This window comes from Alternaria rosae, assembly GCF_020736505.1.
Source record: "Alternaria rosae strain MPI-PUGE-AT-0040 chromosome Unknown BKA58scaffold_1, whole genome shotgun sequence".
Lineage (NCBI taxonomy): Eukaryota > Fungi > Ascomycota > Dothideomycetes > Pleosporales > Pleosporaceae > Alternaria > Alternaria rosae.
The window spans coordinates 4,546,819-4,558,906 of NW_025763570.1; the positions used below are offsets into that span (position 1 = coordinate 4,546,819).

Consider the following 12,088-nt stretch of genomic DNA (forward strand, 5'->3'; position numbering starts at 1 on the left):
TGAGAGACAGAAGTTGTACTATTGGATGATCGATGTTGTATTTAATGCAATCATACTTCTATCAACCCCAGTTCCCCTGCGACGGATCCTGCGTCCACGAATTGCTATGCTGCTGCTGTAGAGACGGTACTTGGAAGTAGCTGTTTGGATCTTGTTGCTGCTGCTGCTCTTGTTGCGCCCATCCGTTACTCTCCTGTCCCGATATCGATGACGCACCAGGGCTATGACCTTGTCCTTGATGCGGCGCCGGTAAGCCCGGACCATACACCATCGCTCTTCTCTTTTGACCGCCGGAAGGTTGCGGCAACTCAGGTACCGGTTGCGGTGACGGTGTAGCCCACGTTTGCTGACCTGGGCTCGCATCGAAAGTCATGCCATGTGGCTGTGGACTATGCCCTGATCCGTCGTACGAAGTGCCGGTGTAAGACATTGAGCTAGCGAAAGGACTGGATTGCGGGAAGAGACTAGGTGGTGTTGTTGGGCCGCCAGGGTACATCAGGTTTGGCGCTTGCGGCGACACGGACGGCATCGGTAACCATTGCGGAGGATAATCAACGGGCGGTGGGAGTTGCTGTACTGGCGGCGAAGTGTGCGGTGACGTCTGCTGGCGTTGGTAAAGCTGTGCGGAGAGAGCAGCTGACTCTCGTTGAAAGCGGTCACGCCAGTGAGTGAAGCCGAATCTCAACCCGAATTTGGAGAGTACTGATGTGTAGTCGTGGATAGCATCTATCGCCCGAGTTGTAGGGTCTAAAGGCAGGGTCTGCCCTTCTGAAAGCAGTGGTGATGGGAAAGGCGGTGGACTGATCTGCGTGGGTGGTGCAAGCGGATCCTCCGATTCTGTTTGAGGGGCAAGTGGTGTTGGAGGCACTGGTGGTCTTGGGTCCAAAATCATTTCCATGTTGCGTGATAGAACATCGACGAACTGTCGGCCAGTCATATACGCACGCATAGCGTCGTAGAAGGTCACGGGAGGTTTGACTGTGTGTGAAGGCTTGTCCAATACAGCGAGCAGATTGGTGGCGTACGCGATGCAATGCTCGAAGATCAGCCGTTGCGCGTACTCGTGGATGTGAGGTATCCGCGGGCTTGGTGAAAGAATATAAACATAGCTGTAAAGAAGTTCGAGCTCGAAGAACGACTTTACGGCAGGCAAAGTGCTCTGCGGCATATCCTGGAACCACTCTGACATCCTATTGTATTGCTTCCAGATATATTGGTAGGGTTCTTGCCAAGGCTCGCGACCAGATTGGAAGAGATCCATATACCACTCGGATTGTATCTCTCGTATCCTGAAAAGATCAACAGCTGTATCGAAGGATTGTTGGAAAACTTGGGATGTAGGCGAGGCAAACTTTGGTGATACTGAGGCGTTGTAAAATGGAAAGCCGACGTGTGCAGCCTCGTCTGAGAATGAAAAGGCACGAGTCTGGACAAGCGATGTTGATCTACCATATGGTCAGCAAACAGAGAGAGAGGGAGGACGAGATGCGCGCTTACCTGTCTAGAGAGTATACGCACCAGTATACTCTTCTCCTGATCTCTAGCTTTGCTCTTGACATTGCAACATTCTTAGAAGGATCTTGATGTATACCGAGATCAACCATTGCTCTGGAAGCTGCGCCCACAAGTGTCCAGCTATCAAAGTGATGAGGGTCCATAGTAGCATAGATAGTCCAAAGGATTAAAGCCTGGATGCTAGAAACATAGCCAGGATGGAGCACATCTTCGGCATTCTCCAGCGCAGCATTCATGTGGCCGACTGCATCAGAGTAGTGGGTGTCGCCTCTCGATTCAGACTGGGAGAGACATGCAATGGCCAAAACCATGCGCACACTCCACCGATCCCAAGGTTTCGCATTGTCGCCTTGCTGATAGACAGCATCCACGGAGGAGTAGAGTGTAGCCTCTTCGAAGACTGGCCAAAGAGTGAAGACGTTGTTCAAGTAGTGCTGAATCAGTGGCGTCGCTGCATACTTTGGAGGTAGTGCCTTGATCAAGTCTGCGGGTAGCGGCTCCTTTGCGCTCGCTGATCGGATCAGGCGGGCATAAGACATCTCTGTTGTGAAGCCATAGAAGTCTCTCGCAGTAGCATTCACAGCACTTGGTGGGTCAGCGTAGCACGTCAAAGTGGAGGTATCGCACTCACAGAAGACCGAAATCTGACACCAGGTCATCAATTTCCGATGCTTCCTTCCGTCGGGCAGCCCTTTTGCTGATGGGTCTAGTTGCTTTTACGGTATCGACAGACGCTCTACGCGGGGTTGAGTTTTCAGACATGTCTAGCATCAAAACGCCCGAAGACTTCCGTCTCGCCCGTGCTTCCTGGATCTTCTTTTCGAGCTTCTCGACTCTGGACTCCAATGTAGCGACATAGCTCCGTTCTTTTCCTCGCGCAAACTGATCGTTTGTGCTCGAGCACTCCGAGGCCCGATTAGACTTTTCACAGGCGGTGCATGCGGGCAGTTTTCCATCGCACTTGACTTTTGCGGCTCGGCATCGCGAACAAGCGGCCACAGGTCTGCTCACCCGGAGCAGCGGCGTTTCCAGCACCATGTTCCTGCTATCTTAGGACAAGTAAGTATGCATCGCATGGTCACCTGACGCTGGGTGGATTACCGTGCGGAAGGGTTCAGATGGAGATTGACATAAAAAAGGAAAGCGGAATCAAATGAGACGGCACTAGGCACAATGTATGAATACCGACGTAGACTACATGTTCAAAGGCGGTACGGAGATGGAAAGCCCTTGGCCTGGCGATCGATACAGACGGGACGGCACTTACCAGCTCGGTGGAATGCACGTTGGGGGTCTAGCGTGACGATGCAAAGAATCAGGTCCGCGGGCAGCCTTGCCGAAAAGGCGGTACAGCACGCGATGAATCTGGTGGTTTGGCGCTCTCGTGGTGTTGAGCAGCGGGTTGACGGGTGGCGTAGCGGGCTCGCGGTACCCTTGAACTTCGTAATGCCGCGGCTCTGTGGCCGAATCGAGAAGCGGCGGACGGCGGTGTTGCCCCGCTGAGTCGGACAGGGAGAAAGCGATGCTGAAAGGGACGGGCGTGACGCGGTTGCGAGCGACGGGATGAGGATAGAGGTATGCTTGGCCGAGTGTTCGAGGCCCAATTCCAGGAGGCAGCCTATCAAGGGCCCGGTCGCGCTTGATGCCCACGCTGCACGTCTTTCTTCGGCTCCCAGAGTTTGGACAGAGGCCGGGCCTGTCACCATCAGCCTACGCCGCACCAGCGACGGGGGCGTGTCATGCTTCGACTTCCTTTTGGCGCCGTCTGATTGGGGACGCTCGGTAATGCGCAGGCGGTTTTTGTGGCCCAGTCGACGTCGCGCCTCGTTCCTTCTTCTTGGTTAAAGATACATCCACCGGACGACACTCCGGTGGTTCTGCTCGGCTGCTCCTCGACCCAGGCACCGCTATCGTATCCAGGAACTCGCTCCCACATCGCCATCTCGACAGCCTCACGGACTGAGGGCGCAGGACCAGACCTCGCCGGCGCGACAAACCTCCCGGGCATGGACGTGCGCGTCGATCTCCCCCACATCCCAGGCGCATCATAAGCCAGCTCCCTCGTCCTCTTCCGCCCGTGGTGAGAGACGAGCGATGGAAGTCGCGACTGCGACACACACCAAGACGGAAGGGGCCCCGCACCCGCCTGAGGAAGGCACCACCACAGGCCAGAGCCGCATCGCCCACACTCTGACAGCTTGCTGTCGTTGTCGGACGGTAAGCATCATCCCGGATCTGGCTGGCTACGTAATGTCCACTGACCAGAGCCCAGCGCAAGACGAGATGCGACCCCGGACTCCCTCGATGCGGGCCATGCGAGCGCACCAATTCCCACTGCGAATACTATGACCCCACAAAGGGACGCAAAATACCCCGGAACTATGTCGTGCACCTGCAGCAGAAGGTGCGCGACCTTGAGAAGCAGCTGGCTGATCTCGAACGGGACGACGTGGAGCCGGACCCTGAAGATGTGATGCGCGGGGCAGCCACAGTGCGTGTCCAGGACTCTGACGAGTCCAAATTCCTAGGGCCTTCCAGCGGTATCACCATAACCCGCCTGGTGATGCAGCTGGCGAAGCAGTTTACCGAGTCAAAGAGCATCTCTGAAATTGTGCCACACGCCGAGGCGAAGAACATCAAGGACACCTTCGCTCAGGAAGATCAGCGACCCACCTCCAAGATCTACCCCATGGTCAGCGACGTCGCGGCTGAGGAACTGCCCAACAGAGACCTCACCAACCTACTGGTAGAACTCTTCTACTGCAAAGGCGCGTAAGGCTGTCCCTTTGCCACCCTGACACCGACTGACTTGACTAGTGCACCCCATGTACCCCATCTTCCACGAACCAACCTTCACCAAAGATGTTGATGAGGTCTACAACGGCTCCACTGATCCCTACCAGAACTACTGTCTGCGCATGGTCATCGCCATCAGCCTGCAGAAGATGGACACACAGTATGCAGGTCTCGCCGACAGCTACTATCTCGCCGCCCTGAAATACTTCGAAGCCGCCATCAAGCCTATGAACCTCAAGACCCTGCAATGCTTTGGTCTAGTCGCCGGCTATTCGCTCCTGACACCAACGAGGACCGCAGTCTACTACATAATAGGTCTCGGCGTACGCCTGTGTCAAGCATTGGGCCTACACGAAGAGAAGACAATCAGCATGGGCTCTGGTGGACGTCAAGCAGACCCTCTCGAAGTTGACATGCGACGCCGCCTGTTCTGGAGTATACTTACCATGGATTATGGCTTGTCGCATAGTCTTGGACGACCGGCACATTTCGCGACACGGCGAGAACATATCGACGTTAACTTCGGCGAGCTTGTCGACGATGTTTACATTACCAGGGAAGGCATCAAGCCCGCACCACAAGCATCGCTCAAGAAGTGGATTGGCATACACTTCTACAAGATGCGCTTGCTCCAACTCGAGATACGCAAGATGCTGTACCAGAGGAAGAAGCCCGAACCAAAGGACGACCAGCATCCCTGGTTCGCTCAGATGCAGTCGAAGATAGAGGCTTGGAGGGACACAAGTCCTGAAATGGACGGCGGATCAGGGCTTAACAAGGTTTGGTGAGTATGTCTCTCCGCATTCAAAGTATGTCGACTGACCCGACTAGGTTCATTGGTCGATACAACACCATGGTCGTCTTCATGTACCGTCCTTCCCCACAAGTACCTCGCCCGTCCCTAGACGCCGCCATTCGCTGCTACGACGCCTGCCAATACAACATCTACATGACTATGAAGCAGATCGAGACGAAGAGCGTCGACGTGACCTGGATCTTCACACAAGCCATCTTCATGTGCATCAACACCATGCTTTGGACGTTGTCATATTCCGAGGTGCGAAGACGTCATAGCCGCGAAGAGGTCGAGGGTCACTTGAAGGTCGCTATGGAGTCGATCAGGCAGGCGTCCGAGCGATGGCCTGGTGTACAGTCCGCCATCGATCTCTACTATAACTTGATCCAGGCTTGCATGAGAATCTTCGACAAGGATGGCGATGTGCCCATCTCGGCTAGTTCACCTTCCGACACTGCCTCCGTAGGCACTGGCAATATTGTAGATGGCATCAATCGGTCACGAACAACAAGTCCAGCAACGGCGTCTACCGCATCGGTTCGCACGCCTTCCGATAAGGTATCAGGGCCTGGGCCTTTCGGCTACTTACCGGAACATAACCAGCAACTCTTCAACCTTGGTAACGGCTTGTCGAATCCGCCCAACCCTTTTTCAAGCGCACCGACACAACAGGCTGGACTACAGACGTCGCCTCAACAACCCCAGTCATTGGCATATAACGAACTGAGCCCGAAGACATCCATGGATAACAACATACCCTCGTATAGCTATGCACCTACCGCTCAATTCGCGCCGCTACCCACTACCTACGCAGAGTTACCTACATGGAACCCAACGTTCACGATGCCACCTCAAGACAACTACAACATGACAAACATGCAGATGGCTTCATCGCCTTTCTACAATGAGGCTTACGCAGCGAACCAAGGCTACGAAATGGCAGATTATCTCAACCCGGCCTGGAGTCAAGATGCTAGGGGTACTGGACTCAACCAGCAACAACAGATGGAGTTGATGCATGACTTTGAGATGAACGAGGCGAAGAACATCGAGATGATGATTGAACAGAGTCACCAACTTTTCCGTCCACCGCAACTACAGCAAACATACTGAACGCGCTGTCACTGTGTGACCATCGAAAACGAAATATCATACACAACAGATCCTGGCTTGTCTGCATTGGAGTACGAATACTGATAGATACGACTCAGAGCGGACGACAACCCGGTCGACAGTCATCTCGATTCTTGAAGATCTGACGCATCCTTCTTCCCATTGGGAGGATCATTACCCGGCTTGGCATTCGCGTACGAAAGGTTCTCGCGTGCCGATCATGTCGATCTAAACCAGCAGATTCGTCCGGTGACAGCTGAATCAGATCAATGGCATGGATAAGAGTCTCTGGGGGCCAGAATCATACTTTCGCCACAAGGATCCTGAGTCGCCTAGGATGGTCCCTGCACTTCGGTCAACTTTGCGAGTCTAGGAAGTCTAGATTTCTCCACAGGACGCAAGCGGTCGGCTCCGATTCACAAACCTTTGGGAAAATAAACGTACCGGACTGCAAACTCAGAATCAATAAGAGCGCAGGTCGGAATGGCTGGCTTGGACTCCGCATACCAGATGTGATTGCAGGTTCAGAGACGAAAGGCAGATGCAAGACATGCAGCCCAAGGAAGCACTCAAAGCAACAAGACATCATGCGACATAGATATTCAGCTGGACTGAATAACCTTCACATACAATGTATAACAATCATGATCAATTCGTTCATCCTTCCGTTCTGAGTCTCCCCTGACGCCATGTCGCACTCCCCATCACCACTCCTCCACGAGCCTTGTATCTATTCCTCTCCCATCCTACTCCCCCTCACCATCCCCACCCAACCTCCCCACCTCCCTATCAACCCACCCCCCAATCCTCCCCACCACCTCCTCAATATTAACATCCACCTCCATCTCCTCTTCATCATCCTCATCCACAACCCCCTCCCACACATCCCTCATAACCTGGTACACCCAACACCCGCCCTTCATAACCGTAACATGCTCCCAGTCGTTTACGATCGGTCGTGTGTCGTCTAGTTCTTCGATTAGGTCAATGAGGCTGGTTAGCGGCTCGGATTGGTGGTCGGAGAGAATGTTTTCGAGCGCGATGCGGGCGCCGCGGGTGAAGGAGGTAAGGGCCCGGGGAGAGAGTGGGGGAAATGGTGCGAAGGATCGGGATGTGAGGGTGGTTGGGGCTGTTGGAGAGGCGATGGATGGCGTCTCGTTTTTTGAGGGAGATGATGGAGACTTTGAGCGTGGACCAGGTGAAGTAGCAATGAGCGGAGGCAAAGGGCTGTTTGGTATGACGGCCGAGTCTGAGGATGGATTTGAGGGGGCGTCTTCTTGTGCCGGTGTGGCAGTCTCTGGGGCAAGCGGCTCGAAGAGCTCAAACGGTGAAGACATGGCACCTCGTCGGGGACGTCTTGTGGCATTTTGCTTCGGCTTTGGAGGTCCTGGAACTTTTTTTGGTACCTTCGTGTCTGGCTGCATTGGTGATTTGGGCTTCCTCGTATCTTGTTTGGCCTTGGAGGTGTTAGTAGGTTGCTTTCCACGTGTTGTCATTCCGCTTCGCATTTGCCGGGTCTCACGCGTCGTACCGTTCCTGGAGCTGGTTTCCGGATTGGCCATTTCAACATCGGCGTTCTTGTCTCCATTCACTGCCTCTTCTTCCTTCCTGCCAAAGACAAGTGTCTTGATCTTGCTCATAGTCTTGCTGGTAGTCTTGCGCGTCGCTCGCTTTATCTCCTTGGCACTCTTGGTGGGGACCTCTTCCTTCATAACGTCGTACTCGTTATCTGAGTCTACAACTTCCGCACTCTTGAATTCACCCTTGCGCTTTCTTGGACGTACGCGTTTGGGATGGTAATTGGGTCTTGAGACGTGTACTGGATTGGGCGCAGACGCTTTGTGGATCTTGAGTTTGACGACGAGACTTGGTGGCTCGGCGGGATTTATGCTGTCGTTCGTCGAAGATGGTAAGTAAGCGGGCGGTTTGCTAGGTGCAACTTTGGCTTGCTGTTTGTTCTTAAGTCTGCTTGAACTACATGTATGGAGCGGCGTACGTACCACCGATAATCTGCTGTGAGCGCGAGAACGTGAAGATGCTGCTACGGTGGTTTGCAGTGTTTTGCTCTTGGCTGTGGGTGATGAGGGTGTCTGTGAAAGCGTAGCGCTGGCGTCTCCCAATTCGGAACTCGGACCAAAAAGGTGGCGCTTCGGGTTCTTCGCATCGCGATCGGGTGTGCCGTGATTCAGACACATTCTCTTTTGCCTGGCTGCCACTGCAATGTTAATTCTGGTGGCATCGCTGTCTTTCGTCTTCTTTCTGCCTCTCTTGAGCTTGCCCTTTCCTTTTAAGGGCTTTCCGTAGTCTGACTCGGATTCGTAGACCTGTTCCTCCGAGCTCTCTGGCTCATCACAGTCTAATAACTCTCTCGATTCTATGATTTCTTCTATCTCATGTGACTGCTCGCGTGGCTGCTCGTTTTTGTCTTCAGGTCGCTCAGAGGGTGTCGCGTCTTTCACCAGAGACTCGTGCTCGGGAGTGCTTTCGCGTTTTGGGACTGACTCTGCGTTGCGACGTGTGTTTTCGTCGTAAAGTACTCCAATAGCATCGAGCACCCGCTGCAGGACAGAAACTACTGGTACTCCTGCTTTGATCGACTCCGGGACGTCTACGTCGACGGCAGTGTCGAAAGCGAGTCGTCCACGATGGTGAATGTCGGGTAGCAGCTCCCATTGTGCCTCGAAGTTCTGTCTGCGCTTGTGAAGCTCTGCAAAGCTCACAATGTCGTCAAGTGCCCCGTTTTTGATCGCATCATTGACGTCCTCTTGGATGGAACCCATAGCTTGTTGTCGTGCTGAAACGAGGAGACGGGGTGCAAGTAATAAGAGGAATGGAAAGTGGGGAGCAGTCTGCGAACAGATGTTGCAAACAAACCCTTTAGTCGTAATTTCTGTGCTGAATCCTTGGTCAAATTTGGGGGAGAGATTGATGATGTTACGACACTGGCAAGATCAAGACTACCGAACTGGAGGTAAGTAAGTGGGAAGTGTGCTCGGACCCCCTGTCGGGCTCGTAACGACCAATTTGCCACACTCAGAGTAGCTGCAGGCCTACTACATCCTCAAAGTTGCGTGAGTAAACGGAAGCCACAGCTAACAGCCAATAAATTACTAAGATAAGAACTTGGAGGCCTTTTCTCCGTGTGTCCACGTGTAGTTTCCAGATTGCGAAGATCGTCATGTATGCATGCTGTCGACGCGCCGTGGCTTCCATATTGAGCAATGCTGCAGAACAGAAGAACTTGTAACTCACTGAAGACCTCCAGGCACAATTTTTCGGGAAGTCGATCTACGTTAGTACATATGCTTGAAGCCGACATCGACTTGAAAGCAGATAAACGCTCGTGAGAACTATTTGCTGGAGACTACTAGGTTTTTCATTAAGCCTGCTTTCGCGCCTGATTCATACCGCTATACAACTGAGTGAAGGTGCAGCAGACCTAATGAACGATTCTAGAATGCCTTTGGGTTGCAGCATGAAAATTATAGCAAACACCACCCTCTACATTAGACGACATCGTAAGAACCCCAACCCAACGATCAACCTTACTTAGTCGGCACAGCAATTATAAACATCCCACCCATAGTATGTCTCGTATGAAGATGATGGCTAAGAAGAAGCAGAAGAGGGAGGAGGATGTTAGGCGGAAGAGAAAGCCTCGAATTGTCAAGCTGATATACACAAGCCCGGAGTGGAGCGGGCTGAGTGAGTGTCTGACTAACCGGAAAACTTTCTCTGCAGGCGTCGACTACGTGTGCGACATCATCTTTGGTCTTATCGGTCTTCCGGTATTTCGCTATCCTCTTACATCAGTGAATACCGCCTCTGCCAGCATCAATGGATACAGAGCTCGCATCAGCAACACCAGTTTCGCTAGAAAAGTTTCCTTATGATCGTGCATCCAGGACTTTCACGCTGGTGTCACTACGGCGTTAGTCGCCTGTTGACTGCCTTCAACTTCATAATTCCTAAGACGGGAAGCTAGAGATGTTGTCTTGTGTTTGGAGTTATTGGTACACCATGAGTTTGTGCGCTTGATAGAGCTGGAGATGCACGGAAGGCGGTCGGACCCGTACTCGATGCCAAGAATGGACGAGTTATGCAAGGTCAGACGAATGGTGGGTACGATGAAGTTGATGAGATAAGCATTAGAATTGAGAGCGATAATATTCGAAATGAAACAACCACAAGATAACCACCCCAGCTACCGCTGTCGACAAATCTCACAAACACAAAAAGAAATCTAGAATTCCACCTCGAGACAATAATACCACCCAGAACCATGCCTGGAAGTTATCTAACGCCAACAACTCGGCCAATGCATTGTTATTCGCCACCACCCAATACACTGTTCTCTCTAGTATTGTCGAGCATCTTCGGCCCCAAGATGTTCTCCGACTAGCTCAAATTTCACAGGCGGTGTATTTAAACTTGGACTTCTCAAAAGCCGTTAGCCGTATCAATCTCCGTACGAAGGTACTATGTCCAGGCTTTAGTGTCCAACAACGCAAACGCAAGCACAAGCCTGCTAGCGAAGGAGAATGGTACGTACAAGCATTTTGTGGCAGCGAGATCAACGATCCAGATATGGGAAGCCGCCCGTGTGTCACCTGTGGCATGAACACTTGCGGTGAATGTAGGTTACATGTGACGTACCATTCCATGACCGAGGACAATGGACCACACGGATTAAGATGGTGGGCAGGCCATATTATGATGGAAAACACTCCCGTTCGCCTTCTCCCGCCTGTCGATCCTTTCTACTGGTACCCACTATGAGACGCCAAGGAAGAGTCATGCCGGAAGATACCGCTTGGCAAGGATCGACCTCAGCACGACTGCGGCCGTGTCGGCTTACCATTTGACTCCAATAACGCGGCCCAAGCCAAACCACTTGACAACCTACTTGAACTAGATCTTGGTGATGATCTGTTACTCAGATTCAAAGGTCATTCATATAAAAAGGGGAATGGAGGAGGAACTTAGTTTCAAATACCGCCATCATAGGTAGAGAAGCAGTAACGGGAGAGTTAGGAGTTCAGCTTACGATGTATATCGGAGGTGCTCCAACAACATGGTATCACTAGTAATCACTCATAATTCGATGAAAGTAGTCGAACGACAATGAGAGAGGCCAGACGATCAAAGGAAGATCTGTTTTTCACATACATTTCTTTGTAGTCAAGCTAATTCTATCATAGCAAGCGTCCGTGAGCGAATTATATGTTCATATACGTTATCGAAGTGTGTCACCCATGCTGTGCACTGAACCTAAGCTTCCCAACTAAGAGGCGAACTTGTACCAGACATAGAGATCCACACACGTAAACATACACTCCCATCTAATGTCTTACAACACATTCTTCCCGTTTCTAGACGATGCCGCCTACTCCCGTCGCCGCAACGCCGAACTCATGCTTACGTACCAACGGCAGAAGAACAGAATTGAAGTAATCATACCCTTTCGTACGCCCGACGGAAATGAGGAATACAGGGCCAAGCATGGAGATCTATCTGCAAGATTGAGCGGTGTGCAGGAGCGCGACAGGATTGTGAGGGAGACGATGAAAATTACTCTGGGGAACATGACGCGGGATGAGATCATAACTTGGAGCTTGAAAAGTGAAGCGTATGGTAGGAAGAGTAGGTACCCGGCAGATGCGATATATCACATGACAGGGGTAGTGGAGGTACAGTCGTCTGTGAAAGCTATGGTGGTGAGGAGATGGATTTGTCTATACGAACATTCTGTACCTCTAAAACGCTAGCCATTCCTGAGCGCCGATGATGTAAATGCTGATGCTATGCCAAGCCGAGACACCAATTACGCTAATACGCCCGACATGCAAAACGCCATTACCCGAGATT

The 12,088-nt window shown here is 52.2% G+C and overlaps 3 protein-coding genes across 3 annotated transcripts; 1 reads left to right on the forward strand and 2 right to left on the reverse strand.

Annotated features, from left to right (window-relative positions):
* Nucleotides 1-61: 61 nt before the first annotated feature.
* BKA58DRAFT_408073 (Zn(II)2Cys6 cluster transcripitional activator) lies at nucleotides 62-2,553 on the reverse strand (the record flags this gene model as incomplete). Its single annotated transcript, XM_046172062.1, has 3 exons — nucleotides 62-1,445; nucleotides 1,498-2,100; nucleotides 2,147-2,553. The coding sequence occupies 3 exons, from the start codon at nucleotides 2,551-2,553 to the stop codon at nucleotides 62-64; spliced, it is 2,394 nt and encodes a 797-aa protein (XP_046031926.1).
* Nucleotides 2,554-3,415: 862 nt separating this feature from the next.
* On the forward strand, nucleotides 3,416-6,355 carry BKA58DRAFT_28976 (fungal-specific transcription factor domain-containing protein). The gene is made up of 4 exons (XM_046166868.1): nucleotides 3,416-3,732; nucleotides 3,788-4,283; nucleotides 4,333-5,095; nucleotides 5,143-6,355. Exons 1-4 carry the CDS (start codon nucleotides 3,610-3,612, stop codon nucleotides 6,218-6,220), a joined length of 2,460 nt encoding a protein of 819 aa, XP_046031927.1. The 5' UTR covers nucleotides 3,416-3,609; the 3' UTR covers nucleotides 6,221-6,355.
* A 575-nt stretch (nucleotides 6,356-6,930) lies between these two features.
* On the reverse strand, nucleotides 6,931-9,433 carry BKA58DRAFT_447748 (uncharacterized protein; the record flags this gene model as incomplete). Its single annotated transcript, XM_046174246.1, has 3 exons — nucleotides 6,931-8,169; nucleotides 8,221-9,162; nucleotides 9,275-9,433. The coding sequence occupies 3 exons, from the start codon at nucleotides 9,431-9,433 to the stop codon at nucleotides 6,967-6,969; spliced, it is 2,304 nt and encodes a 767-aa protein (XP_046031928.1). The 3' UTR covers nucleotides 6,931-6,966.
* Nucleotides 9,434-12,088: the final 2,655 nt, after the last annotated feature.